A 25,908-nucleotide genomic window follows, 5' to 3' on the forward strand; every position below is an offset into this window, starting at 1 on the left:
CAGGACGCAACAACTCGGTTTCAGGATCTTCTGTTGCTCTTTGGTTGTCGACCCGCGACGTATAGTGGCCAGCAATTTTCTCTCTGGCCCCGGCAGTGAAGATGCTGTCTCCGTTCGTTGCGCCGCCCTCTCCGTACATGAAATATAAAAAATAAATACAAAACTTTAGATAAATCACAACAATTACAAAGATTACAAAAATATATAAACAAAACATTAAATTAAACTTATATTCACCTGCAAACTGGGCTGACACTAGTGGATGGGTGACGCTTCAATTTCGCGTCTCACTACAAGATGCAGACGGAAAAAGGAAAATTGTATAGTTTGGTGGCCGATGGATGAATATATGACGCTGCAGTGCAGTTTTACTGCGCAATTGGCAAGGATAGCAAACAGGGGACGTGTCGATACCAGAGAATAAAGTCTTTGCGAATTTCATCCCGTTTGTTGCTCAGTTAGATGACGCTCCTTCTCTTGAGTAAATTGTCCAGTTTTTCTGAAATTTTAAACATTTGTTTCTCTATACAGGCACATCTACCGATTTCAGTCTCTTTTGGATAATTCCCCCGTGGCGAGTCGTTTTTTTGTGTTAGATTTTATTGAGGCCGCCCACCGGCGGTGTTTATTTTCCCACGCTATTCTCGGCGCTCTTTGAAGTACTGGCAGAGACACACCTATGGAGTGATGTCTACAGTGCCGCTTTAGCGGCTCACAGATCGTTACCGCCCTATACTGAGCTGCGAGTGATTTCCTGCACAATGACTCATCTAACCGCTGCTGCAATCCGCAGTAATCGACGATCATCAACGAACAGTTAACCACGGCACTTCAACCGCGCTGGTGTTTCCCTAGTCGAAACACTCGCTGTATACTCTTGACAGTGTGGCAGGTGAAGATCGCAGTTCATGCATGATCTAGGAGATGCAGAGGCCCTTTCGTATGGCCTACCTACGATAAAATGTGCTGATATAGCGGATATAATTCATCCTCCGCTCGACAGTCATAGCGGCAGCCTGAACAAGGTCTAATGATATGATATGGCACACTGAACTATTTTATTCACCATGCTGATGGCAGCGACCCAACGTAGCAGTTACATCTGCTTCCACTTATCATGAGTGTATACGCCAGATGAGTGGTTAGACTTAGTATTCCAATATCTAGCAACCATTATGTCAACATGTAATGCAGCAGGAAATTAAAAGTGTAACTGTTATTCCAATGCTACATTTCACACTGTAGCTTATACTGTTCGATCGATGGATATCTTAAATAACTCGGTAATTACAACTTTCTTTGTCCATTCAAGAGCACTACTCCAAGAGTTTGCCTAGCATGCCAAGTTTTGTTAGGCAACTTTCCTTGGATGTACGTCGAAGTCAGACTGGTTTGAACCTTACAGCTAGAGCACCAGCAGCTTTCAAGTGGTGAGGCATCACTAATCACTCGCAGTTGGGTGTCTATAACCATGTTTGTGAAGCTTTTTTAAGTGAAGAGTGTTGTGCAGTCGTCGTCGATAAGAAATCGGGCCTCCAGTAGTATTGCTACTGCGTACATTCCAGGCGTCTTGAGTGCGTCGAAGAGGGTCGCCGAAATCAGGGCGTTGATATTTTGCTCAATATCAGAGAGGAAACCCACATGTAAAGGATAGAAAAACAAAGGAAACTCTGTTTAAGGTATCGAAAATGTTAACAGTGTGACATTCCGATGCAAATATTGCTGCGCTTTAAAGCAAATAGCCCAATTATTGTGCGTAGTAATAGACGTAACATTGTCATTGCTTGCCTTTCTGTTTCAAAATCTTTTCTGGAATAACAATAAAAGTAATGAGAGGTCTTCAAAATTCATCGCGACAAAAAAGGTCAGTGCAATGAATTAGATCGTACTCCTACCACATTACCACATTACACATTCCGAAAGGTAGCATGGAGACCAAAGTCGTGACGCCAACGTACAGCGGGAAATGTTCGACTTGAATACAGTGTTCAGGTACATTTGATGGATGGCTGAACAATTAATAGTGTTCAGGTACATTTGATGAATGACTACACCATTAAAGTCAGGCGCATCTCTCCCATGCGTTACATGTTGCTTTACAATACACGCATTTAAACATTGATATGCTATTCAACACCCATCATAAATGGAAGCTGAACCATTTCAGAAAAACATGAACAGACTGAAAACCTTTACATCACATTAGTACCGTGGCGGCAAGCAATCCATTACTTAATTTGAATGCGAATGACAAAGATACAGAACAACGAAACGAATTAATTTGGCGTTACTTTATCCACCCAGAAAAAATAGAATTCAGTTTTGTGGAATCACTAACTACCTTAAGGCGGCAAATAAAAGAAAGTCTTTCTCGTAACAATTCTAGAGGGCTGAATATTTATTTTTCCACAACTATATCACTCACATCGAAAAGGGGAACGTTATGAAGCGTCTTTCCATTGCCTAGTCCTTATTTTTTCGTAAAAATCTTTATATGAAATGTGCGAGGAGAGGAAACTCTTCCCAAGTGTGTCAGAGGAAGAAGAGAAAGGTGAAGTGAAGAAATTTCTAGTCCAGTAACTAGTTTGATTGAACGCTGGGTGGTCTAAGATCAGACAAGTTGTTAATGGCTCTGTAATGTTCCTTCGATGTTAGGAAAATCTTTGAGAGGTTAAGGAAGTAAGTCGTCATTTAAGTTCGTATCACAAATCCATCTAACGGGCGGCTTATCATCAGATATGCGGAACAGCACATTATCATTCTATAACCAAAAAGGAGTGTGCAGGTAAGTGTAATCACTATCGCACGATTAGTAGCTAGTGACGCTTATAGCTGCTGATTATGATAATATAGAGAAAAATATAAATATAAGACTTACGGGATGGTCGCTTTTGTTTCGGGAAAGGAAAAACACCAGTGAAACTTAGTAATGCAGGCAGCTTTAGAGGACACTTATCAAGAATTTCTGGACCCTGAGAGGGCCTTTGATAATGTAAGTTGGAATAAGATGTTTACAATCCTCTGTTGGAGCTGAAGCACAGAGGCAGACGAATAATCTAGAAGTTCATGTTAAGAAGGGTGTGAGGAATATTTGAAACTTATTACCATTCTTGTTCTATTTCTAGGTCGAAGAGGAGATTAAATGAAATAAATTTCGTACTTACAAGACCTATTACAAGCAACGTACATACTACAGAACACGGAATAAAGCTTAAGAATAAACGGAGCAATGAGGAAGCTGATATAGAGTATTAGAAAGGGACCGACGACTTGCTTGACATCAGAATTGAGAAATGAACTTTTGTGAGCAAAGTGAAGAGCTCCTCTATCCAGGAAGCAGATTTCACAAGACTGTCGAAGCAATGAAGATATCAGGAGTAGACTCGTACAGGAGAGGAAAGCTTTATCCAGCCACAAATGCATACTGGTATCAGAGACTGAAATAGGATCTAGGGAGAAGCTGCTGGAAGTGCACGTCTGGAGCACAGCACTATATGTAGGTGCAGTAAGGACCATTGGAAATCTGGGGAGGAAGAAGCTGGAAGCTTTTGTAACACTACGCTATCAAAGAATCTAAAAAAGTGTGCGAACAGATAAAATAGGGAATCAAGAAGTACAATAGATAAAAGTGAGTAAACCAGTCCATGCCTGCCCGGCTAGCTGCGCGGTGTAACGCGCTAATTCCGAGCAGGAAGGCGTGCTGGTCCCCGGCACGAATCCACCAGGCGGATTTGTGTCAAGGTCCGGTGTGCCAGCCAGCCTGCCTCGGTGAATGCGGGCTGGTTCCCTTATTCCGCCTCAGTTACACTATGTGGGCCATTGCTGCGCAAACACTGTCTCCACATATGAGTACACCATAATTACTCTACCGCGCAATCATTTGGGGTTACATTCATCTGGTATGAGAAGTTCCCAGGGGGTGGGGGTCCACTGGGAGCCGAACAGCATAATAATCCTGGGTCCAGTGTGGGGCGGCGGTGGGGTGGGTGGACTGCTGTGGCCTGTTGTGGGGTCGTGGACCACTGAGGGCTACGGCAGAACGAAGTCTCTCCGTTGTTTCTAGGTCCCTGGTTCAATACACAATACACACACAAACCATTCCATGAAAGATGTTGAAAGTTGCTCATCACAACGACAACTTTCAGAATTATTTTTTTTCTCTTATATTGTGGATCACTCTCAAAGACGTTTCGTAACAAGCTGTGCATTGCTGAAGGTGTCACAGTCTTTAACCAGCTGCGGAAGTATATTTCAAGTGAGACACTTCAGGGAACTGTAGCGGTAGCCAATGAGAAGTGAGCGCCCCCGTGTGTTTCTCTGGATGCAGGCCGTTTGATCTTTACGAAGTATTCTAGTCTTGTCTGGGCTTCCTGTCAGTGGTTACGCGGCCTGTGGCTCTGATATTGACAAGTAATACGTTAACTTGCTTTGAAGTTGCTTCCCGTTGGTCATTCTAAGGCCACGAGTTACAAATGTATTTTCAGAGTTCGGCTCGCATCTTACAGCTTGAGTAATATTGTTTGCAGCATTTTCAGATATTTAATGTGCATTTACTTATGCTCATACTCGACGTTTGTTGTTTAGTGATGTGGATAGTTTCGAGGAATGTGGTGCAGAATTAGGTTTTCAGTGGTAAAGAACCAGGTTTTTGATCTTTGTCCCAAATAAGCAAAAGTTAACAATTCCGCAATTTAAATTTTAAAAACTTGCTAATCAAATTTTTTTAAGAAACATAAATTTAAAAACAAAGACGCACATTGCAATAGTAAAGGAGAATTCCTGAAATTTAACAGCTCCTGATATAGAACAGAAGCAGTACAGGAATGTCTGTTTCTCAATCAGTGTCAAAAGTAAGAAATAAGTCCTAAGTACTTAAAGCAAATAAACAACTCTAGATTAAATACACACCAAAATTACATAATAAGGAAATACCATCTGTTTTATTTTACCTTATTCAGGGAGGCTACACAGACAACGGAAACTACAGAGAATGATCAGACCCGAACACCACCACGTCGTTTAGAGACCATCGAAGCAACAGCGCCGTTAAGTGCTAGGCAATTGTATTCAGCGTATCGAACAAACGCCAGTGATGTTGCCGACACTGTCTTGATATTACGATATTGTTCGCAAAGCATTTCGAATAAGTTTCATTATCGCGAACTAGCTAGCGTCGAAACAGTATCCTCCCTGCCACCTTCGGATCTGTATACGGATTTGTGGCTCTTTTGCAGTTGAGCTCACGGCCACTGGCAATGGAAAGACGGCTACCACAGGCTCACTGTTGATCTCGCACAGGCTACACCCGAGACTGTCACTGCCACACGGCTCTGTGTACACAACAGACGGACGGACTGCACTCTCACTCCTGCGTTGTCTCAACTCCTAGTAACCGCCAGCGTCAATACTGCACGCTCACAATCCGGCTACGTGTTGGACCACTCCGCACCGGCTCAAGGGTCTTACTTACCACGTTGTATGTTTTATGTTAACTGGGGACCTAGAAACGATGAAGGGTCTCCGTCCCCGCCGCAGCCGCAGTGGTCCACAACCCCACGACGACTATTGCAGTCCACTTCAGCCCTCCGCCGCCCCACACCGAACCCAGGGTTATTGTGCGGTTCGGCCCCGGTGGAGCCCCCCCCCCCCCCCTCCATGGAACGTCTCACACTAGACGAGTGTAACCCCTATGTGTGCGTGGTAGAGTAATGGTGGTGTACGCGTACTTGTTTGCGCAGCACTCGGCGACGTAGTGTAGCTGAGGCTGAATAAGGGGAACCAGCCCGCATTCGCCGAGGCAGATGGAAAACCACCTAAAAACCATCCACTGGCTGACCAGCTCACTGGACCTCGACACTAGTCGACCGGGCAGATTTGTGCCGGGAACCAGGTGCTCTTTCCCGCTCCGGAAAGCCGTGCGTTAGACTGCTCGGCTAACCGGGCGGGCCTAATTATCACGTTATTCATGTGGCAGTTTTATATGCATAGAACGGATACGGTACGTCGACCATTAAGAACTTGCTTATTTCTGTATTTGGATTGATATATAGCAATATCATTCTTAAATTAGTGTTTGTGGACAGTTACTGAACACGACATGGAAGAACACACAATATGAAACAACATGACAAAGTGATATCGGTCCGGTTATGTTAAAGGGACTACCTGTCGAAAGGTTGAATAACCACCTTTTGTAGCGCGAGACGTGCAAGAAGAGAGTGAGTGAGGTTCTGGAAGGTCGACAGGGATGTGCAGTCACGCCGACTCCAGAACCTTGGCCAGTCGTGCTAGGATTCTCGGTTGAAGATCCGGGCGCGAACAGCGCCACCGAGATAGTCCCACAAATGTTCGACTGGGTTTAAATCCCTTCAGTCTGGTGGTCAGGAGCATATGGTAAACTCATCCTGGTGCTCTTCGCCCAATGCACGAACACTGCGAGCCCTATGACACGTTGCAATGTCCTGGTAGTAGATGCCACCGTGCTGAGGCGAAACAGACTGAATATAGGGGTGGACGTAGTCCTGAAGGATAGATACGTACTTATGTTGCTCCATTGTGCCTTCCAGAATGACGATGTCATCCAGGGGACGCCAAGAAAATATTCCCCAGACCATAATGCTCCAACGACTATTGGGGGTAGTTTGCTTTCAGACATTTCACGCCGTACACTCAAACGGGCATCTCCCTAACTGAGCGTAGAACGCGGTTTACCTGAAAAGGCTACCCGTCGGCACTCACTGGACGTCCGGTTGTGATATTGGTTTGCAAATTTTAGTCTTCGTCGCCCATGAATAACAGACCACACGGGTGCATAAAGCAGGCACCTGCTGCAGAAGCGAACGGTCATTAAGGAGACACTGATGGTACCCCCTTCGTTCATTTAGGCGGTCAGTTACTCAACAGTTGCACATCTATTCGCCTATACACATCTCAACAGGCGCCGTTCACCGCTGCCATCTAGGGCCTGTGGTGCACCACAGTTGGGTCAATGCCAGATTTGGATAGCGTCATTTTTCCATGCATGGTATACTTTAACCACTGAATCATGGCGGCTCGGGAATAGTTTACATAGTTGTTTCTGAAATTCTTCCAATTTTAGCCTGAAAGCCTTTCTGACAGCAGATAAATCGCTCCGTTTCTGCATCACTACAACAACTGCACTGTTTCCCATGTGCCCCCGATACTCTTCATGTATCTTCCACTCCTAGTGCTGCCACCTGCCATCTGTGAGTGGGTATTACCCGCTGACGTCCAACACAGGTGGTGGTCATGTTAATGTGACTGGACCGTGTGTCATTTTAGTTAACAGTCCGATGCTGGTTTGCTGTAGGTATCTACACTAGTCTATCTTGTATCAGTTTCATCATAAATGTATAGCTAATGTGCCCTACATCTATTTTTACCTGCTTATTACACTGAGGGCTTATCCTGTCAAACAATACCTTCAAGTTGTGCCATCCAGCGCAGTTCTCCCAATTTCGATCTGGCACCTTTTCAATAGTTACGAAATACCGATCAAATCTTCAGCGTTCTTCTGCAGTATCACATTTGGAAAAAGCTTTTGTTCGCTTGCTATGAAGTACACACTATTTTATTTTACCAAATCCATCTCCCTATAGTGACGAGGACAAACTGCGCGATAATGTATGAATGCAGAGTCTCGCGGCGATTTTATTCAAACTATTTAATACTTTCTGGTGTACCGACCTGTTGACAGTGGCATCTATTCGAAATAGGTTTCTTTTTCTTCAAATTTTACATTTACAGAGAAGATATCGTGCATCGTCCATTAACAACAGCATCATTCATCTATTTGTGTTGATATACGAGTCGATGTATTTTAAGTAAGTACCATTTTGCCACACCGCGGCCGCGACGCTGCAGTCGGCGTTCTGCGCATGCGCACTACGTACCTACATCTGTTGTCTACCCACTGACGTCATTACAGTCTGATTCTTCCTTGTTTACGTTGTGTACTGAATGTTTAAGATGCCTCCGATAATCATGAGTCCCGCCGACTGTGAAGTACGGGCTGTTATAAGATTTCTTAGTTCTAAAGGCCTAAAAGCGATCGATATTCATCGTGAGATCTGTGCAGTTTACGGAGAAAACATTATGAGTGATGGGATGGTAAGAAAGTGGGTGAGAGCATTTAAAGATGGCCGCACAAATGTGCATGATGAACAACAGAGTGGGCGTCCTTCGGTCGTTAATGAAAGTTTGGTGCAGGAAGTGGACAATAAGGCGAAAGAAAACAGACGCTTTATGATTTCCTCCTTGCGGGATGACTTTCCTAATGTTTCTCGTAGTGTTTCGTATGGCGTTGTGACCGAGCGCTTGAATTACCGAATATTGTGCGCACGTTGGGTACCGAAAATGTTGACGGATGTGCACAAAACCAAACGTTTAGACAGTGCATTGACTTTCCTTGAGCGGTACCACAACAACGGTGATGATTTCTTAAGCCAAATTGTAACGGGCGATGAAACAAGGGTGGCCTACGTCACACCAAAGTAAAAGCAACAGTCCATGGAATGGCGGCATTCAGATTCACCCAGAAAAGTGAAGTTTAAGCAAACAATTTCTGCCCAGAAAATCATGTGCACAGTTTTTTGGGACAGGAAAGGCGTATTTCTTGTGGAATTTCTGCCTCGTAATGAGACAATCAATGCAGCAGCTTACTGTAAGACATTGCACAATCTGCGCCGTTCAATTCAGAACAAAAGACGTGGCAAGGTGACCGTTTTGCTGCAAGACAATGCCCGTCCGCATTTGGCGAATAAGATCAAAGATCTCGTCACATCTTTTCGATGGGAAACTCTAGATCATCCTCCGTGCAGCCCCGATCTTGCGCCCAGTGACTACCATATGTTCCTGCACTTGAAGAAACACTTGGGCGGTCAGCGTCTTCGAGATGATGACGAAGTCAAAACTGTGGTGATGCAGTGGTTAACAAGTCAGGTGGCAGACTTCTATGAGGAGGGTATGCAAAACCTGGTACAACGTTATGACAATATTGACGGAAATGTAAAAATCAAATTATTGAGATATCTTAACATGTCTTTTTTTTCGTTTCAAAACGGTACTTACTTAAAAAACACGCCTCGTATGTCAGAGTCATTCTTCCACTAATTTCTGGGTGTAGTTCATAAACAAGACAATGTATTGGACAGTGAGTGTTCTTGTGGGATACGACTTAATACCGCCATCGAATTCCACTGTACTGAGTGTATCACAAGAGTCGGGCGACTCGTTGTAATTGGCGGGTGCTGGCGAGCGTTCGCAGCCGAGCCGGGAGCACCGCGGCCTGTCCGCCGAAGGCCGACTGGCTGCCTGCCCCGCCCCACGGCCGGAGCTCCTTTGTGTACGCCAGCTACTCGGTGCTACAAAAACCCCAACAGTACGCTACTATACGTACACACATTTCTAGTTATTACATCTGAAATTTCATTTCCGTGGTGCTTTATGAACTTCCAAACCATTCATAGGTGAAGCGCATAACCTGTAGAACTCGTACAAATACAATAAAACATTTTTGCGAGACGTTACACAACCGTCAACGACCCGTCAATGAAAAAACTCCGCCCTACGCTAACGACCACGGGTGAAAGCCAAGATTTTCGCTGGGTAAACTCTAGAGCACAGAATCATCAGAGATAGAAAGTTTATGAAGGAAGGGTCAAAGAGAGATTAAGTTTTCATGTCCCATCCATAGGGAGTTCATCAGACACGGAGCACAAACTTGGTTGGGGTAGGAAACTGGTAGTGTCCTTTTCAAGCGAGTCATCCCGACATTTTCCCCCATTGATTCAAAGCAATACGTCCTCAGGCCACAAGTGGCCCATCGGGACCATCCGACCGCCGTGTCATCCTCAGTTGAGGATGCGGATAGGAGGGGCATGTGGTCGTTATGAGGGTTTTCTTTGACTGGAGCCCCTACTATTTGGTCGAGTAGCTCCTCAATTGGCATCACGAGGCTGAGTGCACCCCGAAAAATGGCAACAGCGCACGGTGGATGGATGGTCACCCATCCAAGTGCCGGCCACTCCCGACTGCGCTTAACTTCGGTGATCTCACGGGAACCGTTGTATCCACTGTGGCAAGGTCGGTGCCCCTTTGATTCAAAGGAAAAGACAGAAAGCCTTTATCTGGATGGGCAGATGCGATATCGAACCCAGGTTCTGCGGAATGCATGTAAAGTGCCTTCCTTTTGCATAATTCCTTTATACCTTTTATTGTAAGAGCTAATGATGAGAAACAAGTATCAGTAAGATAGAAATACGGGATAATCAGGTATATGGAAATGACTTCTTTGCATTAAACATGTAGTAATATATGTGGAATTTAATAACTGATTCACAAAGCGAGCAGTTATCAGTATTAGACATTTCAGCGCGAAACGTTTCCAACAAACCGTTTCTGCCTTTTACTTAGGGCGTGGCCTAACTGGTTCTATCACATCGGCGTCCTTCAGTAGATCGATACAGTGATTGGGAGGTCTACACGTTTACCAAATACAGAAGAAACGTACGTACTGCACAAATTTGTAGCCCTCACCCCTACTGTGATAATGAGTAGATGTTGAAATCTAGGAACTTCATTTCAAAAAATACGATCAGTCACAAAATGAGTGAACGAAATAGTTTAGCTAGAGAGTCAAGATGCGTCAAAAAATTACACCCGGACAACTAAAAAACGGTTTAGTAAGAATAAATACACTGATCAGTCAGAACATTATGACCACCGAACTACTAGCCACATAGACCAGTCCAGACGATGACAGCGGCACCTGGCGAGGAATGAATGCTCGTATCAGTGACCTGTCCGTGTGTACGAGAATGGGGAAGGTGCACGATGTACCTGAGTTTGACCGAGGACGCCGGTCAGTGTGGCCGAGCGGTTCTAGGCGCTTCAGTCCTGAACCGCGCGACCGCTACGGTCGCAGGTTCGAATCCTGCCTCGGGCATGGATGTGTGTGATGTCCTTAGGTTAGTTAGGTTTAAGTAGTTCTAAGTTTTAGGGGACTGATGACCTCAGATGTTAAGTCCCATAGTGCTCAGAGCCATTTTTTTGACCGAGGACAGAAGGTGATGGCCCAGAGGCTCGGCACGAATATTTCGGAAATTGCACTACTTGTCGTGTGTTAGAGAAGTGCTGTCGTGACTGTCTTCAACACGTGGCGAAACCAAGGGGAAGCGCCGTCCAGACGTGGTGGGGTTGGGCGGTCGCCCCTCGTTGCAGACGTCTGACTTCGTGGCCGGGGCAGACTGGTAAAACAGGACAGGTGTCGAACTGTTGCGGAACTAACAACAGACTTTAATGCTGGGCAGACTTTAAAGCTGAGCAAGTGTGTCAGAACGCACATTACATCGAACACTCTTAACGAATGTCCGCATCTCGTGGTCTCGCGGTCGCGTTCTCATTTCCCGAGCACGGGGTCCTGGGTTCGATTCCCGGCAGGGTCAGGGATTTTCACCTGCCTCGAGATGACTGGGTGTTTATGTTGTCTTCATCATTTCATCATCATTCAAGGAAGTGGCGAGATTGGGCTGAGCAATGATTGGGAATTTGTACGGGCGCTGATAACCGCGCAGTTGAGCGCCCCACAAACCAAATATCATCACCACACTCTTAACGAAGGGCCTCCGTGGACCACGTCACAAGCATGTACCATTGTTAACACAACGACATCGGCAACTGCGACTGACCATTGGCACGTGACCATCGGCATTGGACATTGGCGCCGTGCTAGAGCGATGCAGATTTCAACCTCCACATTATTTATAAAAATATTTTGGAAGGGACAGAATCATAGAAGAGTGTGGGAGAGTATATGGGGCAGGCGTCTTACCCCCACAGTCAGAACTTTAATTATTAGCGCATGTACCTTAGGAGTAAGTTTGCCACCATATCTGGCTACTTATTAATGTCCGATGCCTAATTATTCTAACCAGCCAGACTACAGCAAGTATTAATTACCTATAGTCATCGATAAAAACAAATAAACAGTACGGGGCATTCAAGCAATAACTATAGTTAATAACATTAACAACACTGATAACGGGATTGACAGTAACAGCAAACATTCAGAATAACAATAATATTTAAAGCGGTACCCTTTTCGGGATAAAGGGGAGGGGGTGGGGGTTTGGGAAGTGGTTATCAGTCTTCTGACAGGTTTTATGCGGCCTATAACAATTTCCTCTACTGAAGCAATTTCTTCATTTATTTACAATGTGGTGACAAAAGTTATGGGATACCTCGCAGTATCGTGTCGGACCTCCATTCTCCCGGTGCAGTGCAGCAATTCCACGTGGTATGATCGCAAGAAGTTGTTGTAAGTCCCCTGCAGAAATATTGAACCAAGCTGCCTTTACAGCCCTCCATAATTGCGAAATGTGCAGCATTTCGTGCACGAACTGAATTCTCGATTATGTCCCATAACTGTTGGATAGGATTCACGTCGAGCGATTTGGGCGGCCACATCATTCACTCGAACTGTCCAGAATGTCATTCACACCAAACAAAAACAACTGTGGCCAGGTGACATGGCGCAATGTTATCCATAAAAATTCCATCTATCTTTCCAGTCAACTGGACTGTATTGTTGACCCGGAAGGTAAAATATACAAGGTGGTTCAGCTGCCCATACCTATGTGTTTTATGCAACCCACATCGGCTTCAAATGTTTTCATATTCTCTCGTTTCCTGCGCACAGACTACTAGTCCTACAGAAAAAAATAAGCAGGACGTTTTTGTAGGAAATTTCATGTAGTTAAATTTTGTACTGGGATACGTTTTCCCTGTATGCGACAGTTTTCGAGTTATTTAAGAAAAACGCGTTAAGGTCACTATTTTTACGTTTTTCTTGAATGAATCGAAGTCTACAGCCTCTACCCGAAACTTATTCCGGTACAAAATTGAACTACGTCATCCCTAGGACGCCCAAGCCGTTTTTTAGAACTTGGATGCCTAAGGAGGGAGGGGGGGGGGGGGTTCGGCGAGCCCACAGGTATTAAATAATTTTAACTAAGGCATCGGTTTATAAATGTTCAAAATGGTTCAAATGGCTCTGAGCACTATGGGACTCAACTGCTGAGGTCATTAGTCCCCTAGAACTTAGAACTAGTTAAACCTAACTAACCTAAGGACATCACAAACATCCATGCCCGAGGCAGGATTCGAACCTGCGACCGTAGCGGTCTTGTGGTTCCAGACTGCAGCGCCTTTAACCGCACGGCCACTTCGGCCGGCTTTATAAATGTTGTTAAGTGTTATAAATATTAGATTGAGTGAATAAAAAATTGACATATTACAATACAAAATACAGATGTGTTCATATACAATAGACTACTCTGAGTCCTCAACTTCAAGGCAAGAGACACACTTCACAATTTTTTCTGAATGTGTGTTACACACATGTTTATGACACTGTCCACAATACTGTTTTGGTTTACTTAGATTGTTGGACTTCTGCTTCTTTGTTTTAGCTTTTCTTATACAAAAATGGCACCGACCTTTCCCTACTGGAGGCTGACGTGCTTCTGTTGTCACTTCTTTGATCTTCTTTTGCAGAATAGTCTCCATTGATTGAACAATTTGGTTAGATAACCCTCTTGCATTGGCACTTCTTTCTTCTACCTGCAATTTCACTAGTTCCATCCCAGCTTGCAGAAGATAAAGTTTCCGTTTGTTGTGTTTCTGTTCATTCTATGTCGGATGAATATGGTGGTTGCATTGATAGCACAAATGTCGATGAGAGAGTAAAATACAGATAGAGGCCATACATACGCGTCATTTGATGAGTGGTGGAATTATAGCATGCATTTATCTCGGTTTTATTCTTCTCTCCTCCAACAGTGCCTTTATCTTGGTGCATTGTTGACAACATCAGTAAGTTCTTACATGGTTTCGTTTTTGCTGTGCAGGACACCAAAGTGACTGGAGGCCTACGTGTTGGGAACTGCACTAACTCACTGCAAGTTTACAAGATAAATAACAGGTGACTGACATCAACAATCACTTCCTCTGAAAGTAAACCGATTGTTGTGAATATCAAGAATACCAACCAACAAGAAACTAGCTTGCATTGTTGTGGAGATGAGAAATACGAAATCCTACTAAGGGAAATTCTCTAAAGCATGGAAGCCTAAGGGGGGGGGGGGGGGTTTGTTGGACCCATAATAAGTTTATTTATTTTTTCTTTCAAAGCAGGAATTTTCTATAAAATATATTGACGCTAACGTTTCATAAAATAGCCAACAAACAATAACTCAAAGGGAATATGTAGTATGAAAGTTAATTGGGAAAAAGCAGAGGACATACAAAAATTGTGGGCTCAACGAACAACCCCCCCCCCCTCCCCCCTTAATCGTCCTAGGGTTAAATTTCGTACAAGAAGATCCCGTTAATCTTTCTGTAGGACTAATAGTTTGCGTGTAGTGAGCGAGAGAATATCTGTGTACCGTATTTGTTCGAGTAACAGCTCTGTTTGCAGGAAAACGTAATTACTGTCGCAACCTTTTTCGGACCCCATGTCATTTTCAAATGATCAGTTAGTTGTTACAACAGCAGTCAGTCTGTAGGCCAATGAGAGCTTAGGACGAACTAATAAACTTTCCAATGTGCAGAGTACGAAATTTTGCGGCAAAAAATGACATAAAAGGTGGCAGTTTCGTTTCCAGAGAACCGAAAAGAAACAAAAAAAAACCACGGCGTTTGTTACGCAATGCGTTACCCTTGAAGGTGAAAAGAAACGTGCGCGGGCCCAGTGGGAGGAGTTCCTCCTATATATGCGTGCCGCAGCCGCCTCGCAGCATTCGCAGTGGACGCCCGCCGCAGCCATGAAGGCCGCCCTGCTGCTCGTTTCGGCGCTCGCCGTCGTCGCATTGGCCGCCCCCGAAGAGAAGTACACCACCAAGTACGATAACGTCAACCTGGACGAGATCCTCGCCAACGACCGCCTGCTCAGCAACTACGTCAAGTGTCTGCTCGAGGATGGAGACGCCAGCTGCACCGCTGATGGCAAGGAGCTGAAGAGTAAGTGTAACAGCAGGCTACTCGCGGCTGTTGCTCCACGTCAAGTATCTGTGCTCTGTAAAAATCCATATGTCGCTAACCAATGAAGAAGCAGCCTCCGCTGACCTTCCTTCAAATAGTGAAAGTCCATCCTTCTTGCGGACTTCGAACAGCGGCTGACAATATAAGTAATGAAATGGAACACCACACCACAGCCATATTTTCAAACTATTTGTTATTCAGACGAGTAGTATACAGGCAGCATTTGCGTCTTCTTCAGGGCCTACAGTTAGCCAAATAAGTGCTTCGACTCCTCGCCTCACATATCATAGGACCCATTAATAACTAGGTTCCGTGTGCAGTTATTCATCATGAGTCTATAGTCCGAACGTCTAGTCACCATTGCGAGCACAGGGGTATAATATGCTTACAAAGATCCTTTCTGCGTCTATGTGGTCACAGTAATGATTTGATTATATGTTCGGAATATACACTAATGATGAATAGCGGCCAACCTCCCCTATTTATTGTATGAGCCGTATGGTACATGAGCCAGTGACTGTAAATACTAATTTGTTTAATAGTAGGACCTAAAGTTGATGCAAATTCGGCGTTGAAACTAGTCGCCTGAATAATAAATAGTTTGAAAATACTACTGTGGTGTTCCATTTCCGTCCCTTCCTACCAGTACGATGTCGACAATGAGTTAGATATGAAGAAGCTTATTATTTTCTGCTACACGTCACGCGCTGTCTCTTCTTGAATGTTCCTTCCTGTCTCCCAGTCGCCAACAAAAGTACATGCATGTGGAAATCGAGCAGTTGTGCATCCTTGCACGTATTTTTAGTAGTGTGCTGTACTTGCGTATTGTAAATACAGTTGGTTTCATTAGCAGTTCGCAACACACTGTTCCGTTTCTTACTTTGTCTGCTATCGACCAACCTATGTACTTTGTATCTTCCTTAAAGCTTTTTCAGTAGGCTCTTAACTTTCGCTTCATTAAGAGACTATAACGTTATAAATTTTGCAATGTTCTCTTCTGGACGGTACGTTACATGCTATCGAATATGGCTACTTTTAATCTAGGCCTTTCTTACTGTCTGTGAATGCAATGCATTTTAGTCCGAATTCTGTTGGCAGTCAGTCACGTGAATTTTCGTTGAAAGCCTCTCTCGATCCTAAACAGCGTAAACAAATACACATTTCTTTGTTTAGAGCTGATAATCAGCGTTTGTAGTGGTTTGATTACCACAACGTACCGAGAACATATCTTGTCGATTCTTGCAGAGTTTATGAATATAAGATGTGCTCTTCATAATCGCTTCAGGTTCTCAGTTGTCAATTCACGAAACGAACGCAGATTTTGCGCTATGCAAGAAATAGTCTGACTATAAGAAACAGTCTCATTACAAATCAAATATAGCGTAACTTCTACAAATGGGTTGTCATTGTTGAGGGTTCAGAGAGGAGGATTTTTTATACTAAAAAAAATCTATCACCTGCACAAATTTTCAGATAGTGGTACTTGAGAACTTTTCCTAATTTGGCCTTATTTCTGTCTAATACGCTCTAGTATGGAAAAAAATTGTAGTGAACTGTTACAGGAGTCGTTGTAGGGAGTATCTTTGGGAGCTGTGGAAATGTATGGCTCCAACTTGAGGACGCCTCTGCACACTTTGTCGGGAACAGATGAATGGTATGTTCCACAATAACGGACAGGTTAGCAGGGCGGTAAACGGGGCACCCAGTCTCACGCATACCGTTTCTTTGCCTGGAAATGATGCGTGGACAAGAACCGTCTGGTGTATGAGGCGACATTACATACTGCTGGGTGTACTGTTGGCTACCCCTCTTTGTGGACACGCTGCACGTTATTTATCTAACTTGTAGACATAAAAGGGAGGCAACAAGTTTCCATTTGAGAGTGCGGCTGCAGCGTATATGCAACCCTGCGCGACACCAAGGTGGGCATATAAAAAATGTTCAAATGTGTGTGAAATCTTATGGGACTTAACTGGTAAGGTCATCAGTCCCTAAGCTTACACACTACTTAACCTAAATTATCCTAAGGACAAACACACACCCCCATGCCCGAGGGAGGACTCGAACCTCCGCAGGGACCAGCCGCACAGGTGGGCATATAAGCACTGACATGTAGACAAGGGGTTAGTGTGCCCTTCAAATGGAAATTTTTTGATCGCCGATTATATTCCATATTCCATGCACATCTGCACATTGCTTACTAATTACACACACACACACACACACACACGCACGCACGCACGCACGCACACACACACACACACACACACACACACACACACACACACGCGCGCGCGCGCGCGCGCGCCCACTGAGAGAGAGAGAGAGAGAGAGAGAGAGAGAGAGAGAGAGAGAAACACACACTCTACATACAGGGGGAGCCACTAACTATTGCCACCAAGAATAACTCCGAAAATATGATAGGAGCTGAAAAGTTTGTGGGACACAAATAGCATAGGACAACAGGAGCCATAATATGACGTTAGTTTCTTGTTGCTAACTGGGGTCGCTTCAGAGATATGAAGGTCAACTTCGTTTTTTTTTTTAAGGGATGCTATAGTTTGGTACTTATTTTCTGATAGCGCCTATCGAGACGAATCCAATGATGTGTAACAGTAAGGCCTTCGAACGTCAACGAAAGTCACAAAGGTGGCACGAACGTCCATTTACAGAAGGTGTTCGAAGTGATGACCATTGGTATCAATGCAGTGCTGCAATCTTCTTATTACAGGTTGAGTGGTATTCCTTATCACTTCGGCACTTATTGAAGCACATGTTCTGACAATTCTCTCTCGCTTATATTCAGGCGTAGTTGGAAAGTCTTTATAAATAATGTCCTTTAAGAATCCCCACAAGAAAAAATCCAGAGGCGTCAAGTCTGGCGAACGAGCCGGCCACTACACATCTCTTCCGCGTCCAATCGAACGATATGGGAATTTTCTCTGAAACTTATTTCTAGCCATCAGCGAAAAACGTGCCGGACACCCATCGTGTTGATACCACATTCTGTTCCTTGCTTCTAAAGGTATTTCTTCCAATAACAGACCTAATGTTTCTTGCAGGAATGTGGTGTACCTCTTAACATTAAGATTTCCTTCGATAAAATAGGGGCCTATAACTCTGTCCCTCAGAATCCCACACCATACATTCACCGACCATGGTTATTGGCGTGCAACTTGCCACAGTCAACATGGATTTTTAGATGACCAATAATGCATATTATGCAAATTAACATTTCCGTGGTTCATGAATGTATCCTCTTCAGTAAATAAAATCAAATTAGGCGCTTCAGTCTGGAACCGCGCGACCGCAACAGTCGCAGGTTCGAATCCTGCCTCGGGCGTGGATGTGTGTGGTGTCCTTAGGTTGCTTAGGTTTAACTAGTTCTCAGTTACAGGGCACTGATGACCTCAGATGTTAAGCCATTTGAACTATTTGAACCAAATTAATAAATGTTTCATCCCTCTGAATTTGAAGTTGAGCCAATCGGCAGAATTCAATGCGGCTCATACAATATGCACCAGTTAATTCTTGGTGGAGACTGTTATGGTGAGGGTGATATTTAAGGCGATGCAGAACACGAACAACACTACTCTGGCTCATGCCAGACTCCCTTGCGATTTTACGCGAACTAACACAAGGATCTCGAGCCACAGTGGCAAGAGTACCAATTTCCGTTTCCTCGTTAGTAACTGTCCTTTTCCAGGTATGTTTCCGATGCACGGTGAGTATGTTGAGGATATCTTTCAGCGTATAAATTTCTAACTGTTACTGAATTTCTTTGTCATTCTCCGTAATTGAGAAGCATATCGACTTGTTCTTCGAAGGAATACATCATTCACGTTCGCTTGATTCGAGGATACTAGTCTTACCGTGCCTATTAGTGTTGTATTGCGAAACTGTCGAATGGTGTTTACATGTCAATGGCATGTTAGATGGATACGCCATATTCGGCGAACGTTTACTATTTGCACGATATACGAGAGAGAATTGTCAGAGCATGTGCTTCGATAACTGCTGAAGTGATAAGGAATACCACTCAATCCATAATAAGAAGATCGTAGCACTGCATTGATACCAATGGTCATGACTTCGAACACCTTCTCTAAATGGTAGTTCATGCCACCTTTGTGACCTTACTGTAACACATCACTGGATTCGTCTTGATAGCCGCTATCAGAAAATAAGTACCAAACTATGGCATCCATTAAAAAAAAAGTTGAGTTTCATATCTCTGACGCGACCCCACCTAGCAACAAAAAATCAACGTCATATTATGGAGCCCGTTTCCCCTCGCAACATTTGTCCCACAAACTTCTCAGCTACTATCAAACTTTCGGAGTTATTCTAGGTGGCAATAGGTTTTTCATATTAGGTGCATTGCGCTGCCACTTACTGCCAGGTACTCCTTATCAGCGACTTCAGTAGTCATTAGACATCTTGAGAGAGCTGAATGGGGCGCTCCGCGGAACTCACGGACTTCGAAAGTGGTCACGTGATTGGGTGTCACTTGTGTCATACGTCTGTACGCGAGATTTCCGCACTCCTTATCATTCCTTGGTCCACTGTTTCCGATGTGATAGTGAAGTGGAAACCTGAAGGGACACGTACAGCACAAAAGCGTACAGGCCGACCTCGTCTGTTTACTGACACAGACCGCCGACAGTTAAAGAGGGTCGTAATGTGTAATAGGCAGACATCTATCCAGACCATCACACAGCAATTCCAAACTGCATCAGAATCCACTGCAAGTACTATGACAGTTAGGCGGGAGGTGCTCATAAGCCACACATCACGCCAGTAAATGCTTGGTGTAAGGAGCGTAAAACATTGGACGATTGAACAGTGGAAAAACGTTGTGTGGAGTGACGAATCACGGTACACAATTTGACGATCCAATGGCAGACGAATGGCCTGTGAACCTCATCTGCCAGTGTGTAGTGCCAACAGTAAAATTCGGAGGCGGTGGTGTTATGCTGTGGTCGTGTTTTTCATGGAGGTGGCTTGCAACCCTTGTTGTTTTGCGTGCCACTATCACACCACAGGCTTACATTGATGTTTTAAGCTCCTTCTTGCTTTCCACGGTTGAAGAGCATTTCGGGGATGGCGATTGCATCTTTCAACACGATCGAGCACCTTTTCATAATGCACGGCCTGTCGCGGAGTGGTTACACGACAATAACATCCCTGTAATGGACTGGCCTGCACAGAGTCTTGACCTGAGTCCTATAGAACACCTTTGGGATGTTGTGGAACGCTGACTTGGTGCCAGGCCTCACCGACCGACATCGATACCTCTCCAGTGCAATACTCCGTGAAAAATGGGCTGCATTCCCCAAGAAACCTTTCAGCAGCTGATTGAACATATGCCTGCGAGAGTGGAAGCTGTCATCAAGGCTAAGGGTGGGCTAACACCTTACTGAATTCCAGCATTACCGATGGAGGGCGCCACGAACTTGTAAGTCATTTTCAGCCAGGTGTCCAGATACCTCTTAATGCTTACGGGTGATGGACACAAATATAATGAAGGTGTGCAGCCAGAAAATACTATGTCACTAACATCACAGCAGACTGAAAACATTTTATTACAATTGTCTTCAAAACTTTTATTCATGATCTTCCTGTACAAAGTAAATGCATGCAGTGAGGAAAGTGTTAAAGAAGCATACGATTTTCATATTGTATACTAGTAAAAGACGATTGACATATCAATACAATGGTAACGTAATCATGTTGAATTTTCGTGTTTTTACGTTATAATATTAAATGACAATTCCTTAGCAGCTACAGACGGTGAAGAATTTTGATACTGTAACATGATGATAGCATCACCAATGGAACGAGAATTCTTTCTGAAAATGTGTGCTCTCGCTTCAATTATCTGGAAACTTGTATATGACGTTTTAAAATTAATTGGAGTACACAATAGCTTAGGATAAACCGGTGTCACCAAAATTTTAGTAACTAGAATCCTGTTGCCTAACCATCAATATTTAGCGCTGATAAATTAATGGAAATTTAGAATGGTAGCCTTTCCACTTAATCTATTAAAATGCACAAAAGCAAGAATATCTGTAAAGAAAATAAAGAATCCGTTAGTACCAAACTACAAAATGGCTAGTGTTTATAAATTATTTGATATAATCGCAATATAAATTAATATTTGAATGAATGAAGAAGTGAAGTCGGTAGTAAGAATTGGGAACTTAAGACTGATTTGTTGAGAGGACTTTGAACCACCTAGAAAACTCTAGTGCAGCTGTTTGTAATGTTACAACAATATATGAAATTTTTATTTTATAGTCCTGACAAAATACGTCGAACAAAGTCATGGAAGAGTTATTCGGAGTACGAGAGTTAGGTAAGGATGTATGGAAAGTTGACAATACTCACTATTAAATAAAATCAGAAAACGGATAATCGTAGATGGCACGACAAATCTGTTACATTCATCATATATATCACATACAAAAAGAATAGAAACTAGAGTACATATAGATGCATACAGGTATTAATTTTTCCCTCCTCTATACGAGAACGGAACATGACAGACAGTGTGTAAAGTGAAAGTACAGTGTACTGAGTAATGGGGGTCAAAGCCTGAGGGTAGGCTACCCCTTCAACAGCAACCTGAGTTCATACGCTGATGCCACTATGCGTAATGGTCACTACGGTGTCTTTCTGATGAGCATAGACGCATTAGTTACCATTTAACCTCGTAACGTATCCGCTTGTGGTATGCAAATTTTCTTTTGAAGGATTGGTATAACGATAGTCACTAGCACCTGCAAATTCGACGCTCTACTCTGTGTCCCTCTCTTTCTGTGCGTGTGCGCGTGTGTGTTCGTTTGTTCGTGTATGTGTTTTTACGTATCTTGATTTAGGCTGTCTATTGTTTCCATAAATTTGTTTCCCATAGAATCGGCAAAGGATATATGTGCGAGCAAGGCATAGGATAGTAAGACACATTTCTTCAGTATGAAGGAATACGTTCTTTGGTACTATATACAACAAATAATTGACGACGTTGGATGTCAGTGCTATAGTGAGCTGAAGAGATCACCGCAAGAGGGTAAAATATTGTGCTCCTCAATAAGCCACACGACTGATGATAAAAAGGTAGTTTCCCCAAAAATTTTGTATTTTAGGCAATTTCTTGGACGATGTAGAAGATAAGGAATGGTCGATTCACTTTACTTCAGGAGGTGAGTAAGCTCTTCAAAAGCTCATTCATAATATCAAAAAAGAAAATATATGTTCCATTTTAAATAGCGTACAACAGTCTTCAAAGAAATGATCATATTGGTCATACACATGGGGTAGGGTACGATTAGTGAAAAGCCATTACTCCGTGGCTAGTTCTAAGCTGTCTCCTCTACAACTCTCTATAAAAAGCTTTAGTGCTATCGTGCGTGTAAACTTATGTAAATTATTTTAATTTCGTCTTCCTCTATAGAATAAATTCAGGTGACAAGGAAGAGATATAGTAGATGGTAAGGGAACTTTTACGAATTTCTTTACTTTGTATAGGAATATTGACTACTTTTGTCTAAGACCCAAATTTGGAAGTACCACATTCTATAAGATAGAGAATAATTACAACAGCCACTAAATTTTCATAACTCTTTTTTGGAAATACACCAAATTCTTCTCAGAGCCTACAATAATCATCGATCAATGAACATGATGTCTAGCTAACAGATTCTCCTCTACAAACCCATCTGTCACTAAATTGTGTTTGGATGGTCTCGAACAATGTTACTGTAAATGATTAGATTGAGTCATGAAGATTAACTACCCTTTGGTGAACTACATGGGAATATGACTATAGTTCAGGAGTCACTAACTTCTAGAAAATAAGACCCCTAAATGTCCAACCAAACAATCCCTGCCTATGATTTCCTATAGAAAATTAATATCTCTTGAGGTATTCTCTTATATCCAGAAGTTCTCAAAATTATATGTTTAGCACACAATATTCCTTGTGTTGTACGACGTTTGTTTAGTATGTACATGTGATTTTTGTTAGTGAATTCATCATTTTATTTTGAATAAGTGAAGTAAATATTAGTTCAACTTCAGAGGTGGTTTTCTTCATTGCAGAAGTCCTTCCTGACGCTTTGAAGGACGAATGTTCCAAATGCAACGACAGGCAGAAGGAGGGCTCGAGAAAAGTTCTGAAACATCTCATCAACCACAAGCAAGAGACGTGGCAAAAGCTGAAGGCCAAGTATGACCCCGAAGGGAAGTTCTCCAAAAAATACGAGGATAAGGAGAAGGAACTTCATGCGTAAACGCTGTACCGCAACCTACGTTTTTTAATAAAATTTGTTTTGTTATTCTACAATCTATTTTACTGTGGCTGAACCAATTTAAGATGCAGCAAAGTGTATTCAAATACACGTGGATCCTTGTTTTCCCCTTCCTCTGACATATGTCCATAGTGAAAGGCAATTATACACAACCCTCAATGCATTTTGTGGATGTATGTAAACAGTTACGTGTTAATACTACAAAAACAACAAATTTTAGCTCTTAGAGGTAGTAACTTTCATTATTATGGAATCAAGGAAATGTTTCTTGTCGTATTCTTCAAATACTTAGAACTAAAAACAAACGCCAAGAGCAAGAGGTTGTCGGTATTAAATAACATGTTTCATCTTTATAGAAGGGCTAGGTCTTCCATAAAACATATATTAGGTTGGTGCACAAGTTCGTAGCGTTTTTATTTTGCATTATGGTGTTCCGGTTGTTATCGGTTTATACATTGTCATTTTTTATTTGTAGTTCATTGTTGCGATTTGAATTTGCATATTGTCATTTTGTCATTTGGAGATACTGAATTGAGCTGTGGACGCTAGAAAATGGAGTGCCAACTAGAGAAATCGGAACATTTTCGACATATTCTTCTATTTGACTTCTATAGATGTGTGCCGGCAGCGGAGACAACCATAAACACTTAAGCCGTGCATGGGGATAATGACACTGGACAGAGCACGGCAGGAAAATGATTTCCTCGTTTTAATGAGATTCGTTTTGACATTAGTGACTATCCACGTTCAGGGTTTGATGAAGATCATTTAAACGCATTAATCCACAATAATCTACGCCACTGTACTGGAGAACTGGCAAATGTGATGAAATATGATCATTCCACTATCGTGCGACATTTGCATCCAATAGAGAAGGTTCAGAAATCGGGTGTATTGGTATCGTATGCTCTAAACCAAAATCACAAAAATCAGCGGGTGGACCACATGTGTGCATCTCTGCTTGCTCGTCGTCAACCGGCTAGTGAACACTACCGACACTTCCCATCCTGTATCGTTGCTGATGACGAGAAATGGTGTCTTTATGCCAACATAACGGAAAGAAAGGAATGGCTGAGCCCTAACAGTGGAGCAACTTCCAGTCCAAAGACATAACAAAGAAGATGTTATGCATGTGTTGGAACAGCGACCGTGTGGTATACATACTATGAATTGCTTCCCCCGTATGGAACCGTCACTGCTGACAGTTATTGTTAAGAACCGAGATGTCTTGCTTGCACAGTCGAAGAACAGCGACCTGGAACACTACGTGAAGTTATGTTATTCCACGGTAACGCCCGATCACATTCTGATAGATTGACAAAAAAACGTTATGCGGGAGGTAGGTCTGGATTTCATTCGGCACCAACTTTGTTCAGCTGATCTTGTACCCTCAGATTTTCACCTTTTCCGCCATCTATCGAGAAAGCTCCAACGAAGCCTTTCTGGATGAAAATGCACTCCTAACATGGCACGAGGAATTCGTCGACACTAAACCGCGTGATTTCTACAGTCACGAAATCGAAAATTTATTCCAGCTTTGGCATACCGTTGTGAAGGAGAATATATTGTTGATGGATAAAGTCTCTGTTATGTGTATCTCCTGTTGTGCTTATTACGCGTATGAAAAAATCCTAGAACTTAATACAACGCAAAATGCAGTTAACGAGGAACGTAGAAGCATATTGAATTGTGTGCATGATAAATACGACGGGACCACCCCAATTTCTGTCATATACTAATGACTTTATTCTGCAATCTCAGAATTAAAGAAAACGGTAGGATTATCTTTAGGTTAAAGTTGAATTGACAATCTTTTTTATTTTTGAAACCTTTTATCTTAGTACACGTATTTGCGAATCACGTCATACGTAGTGTTCGAAACATCATAAAAAGTTAACGACTAGATATAAGTATTTCTTACTCTTTGATTAACGAGCTCCTATTAGTCAGTCATTCACCGAAACCATCCTTTGACTAAGAACCCGTCGCATCGCAGAGTTTTACCACCACTTAGGTTCAGTATCGACTTAAACGAGTGGACGGATCCGAATCATTGGTATCGTAGCTGAAACTGAGTATCACCAAATGGCTTTCTTTTGATTGAACAGTATCGATATTCTGCTTGAGTACAGGGGTTGTCTACTGGGTATAACTCATTGCCGACCGTGTACAATCAAAAGGAGCAGGTACGTATACATATTTGTTTCACTCAGGAGAGACAGTTTTAGTAACGTCGGAAAATATTATTTAGTTGAAATATGTTCCGAAGTGTATTCCATATGTTGTAAGAACTGATTTTCAGAGCTGTATCGCAATATTTTTCGTTTTTCGTACATTTTGCTAAACCTGTTAATACGAGATGGAGAACTACTCTCGGACAGAGATACAATGTTCATTCTATCCCGCTGCGAGCCTGAATGTAATGTTGAGAAAACTTTATTCCTGACAGACCAAAAATCGATTTGTACACGCCCCAATGTGAAAAGCAGAGTATAAATATAGGTAAGCAATATGTCCTATAGCATCTCCCCTGACT

General features: G+C 43.0%; 1 protein-coding gene across 1 annotated transcript; it reads left to right on the forward strand.

The window, feature by feature from the left end:
* The first annotated feature begins 14,785 nt into the window (after positions 1–14,785).
* LOC126262452 (ejaculatory bulb-specific protein 3-like) lies at positions 14,786–23,407 on the forward strand. Its single transcript, XM_049959106.1, has 2 exons — positions 14,786–15,039; positions 23,164–23,407. The coding sequence occupies exons 1-2, from the start codon at positions 14,793–14,795 to the stop codon at positions 23,352–23,354; spliced, it is 438 nt and encodes a 145-aa protein (XP_049815063.1). The 5' UTR covers positions 14,786–14,792; the 3' UTR covers positions 23,355–23,407.
* The last annotated feature ends 2,501 nt before the right edge of the window (positions 23,408–25,908 follow it).

This window comes from Schistocerca nitens, chromosome 6, assembly GCF_023898315.1.
Source record: "Schistocerca nitens isolate TAMUIC-IGC-003100 chromosome 6, iqSchNite1.1, whole genome shotgun sequence".
NCBI classification, from domain to species: Eukaryota; Metazoa; Arthropoda; class Insecta; order Orthoptera; family Acrididae; genus Schistocerca; species Schistocerca nitens.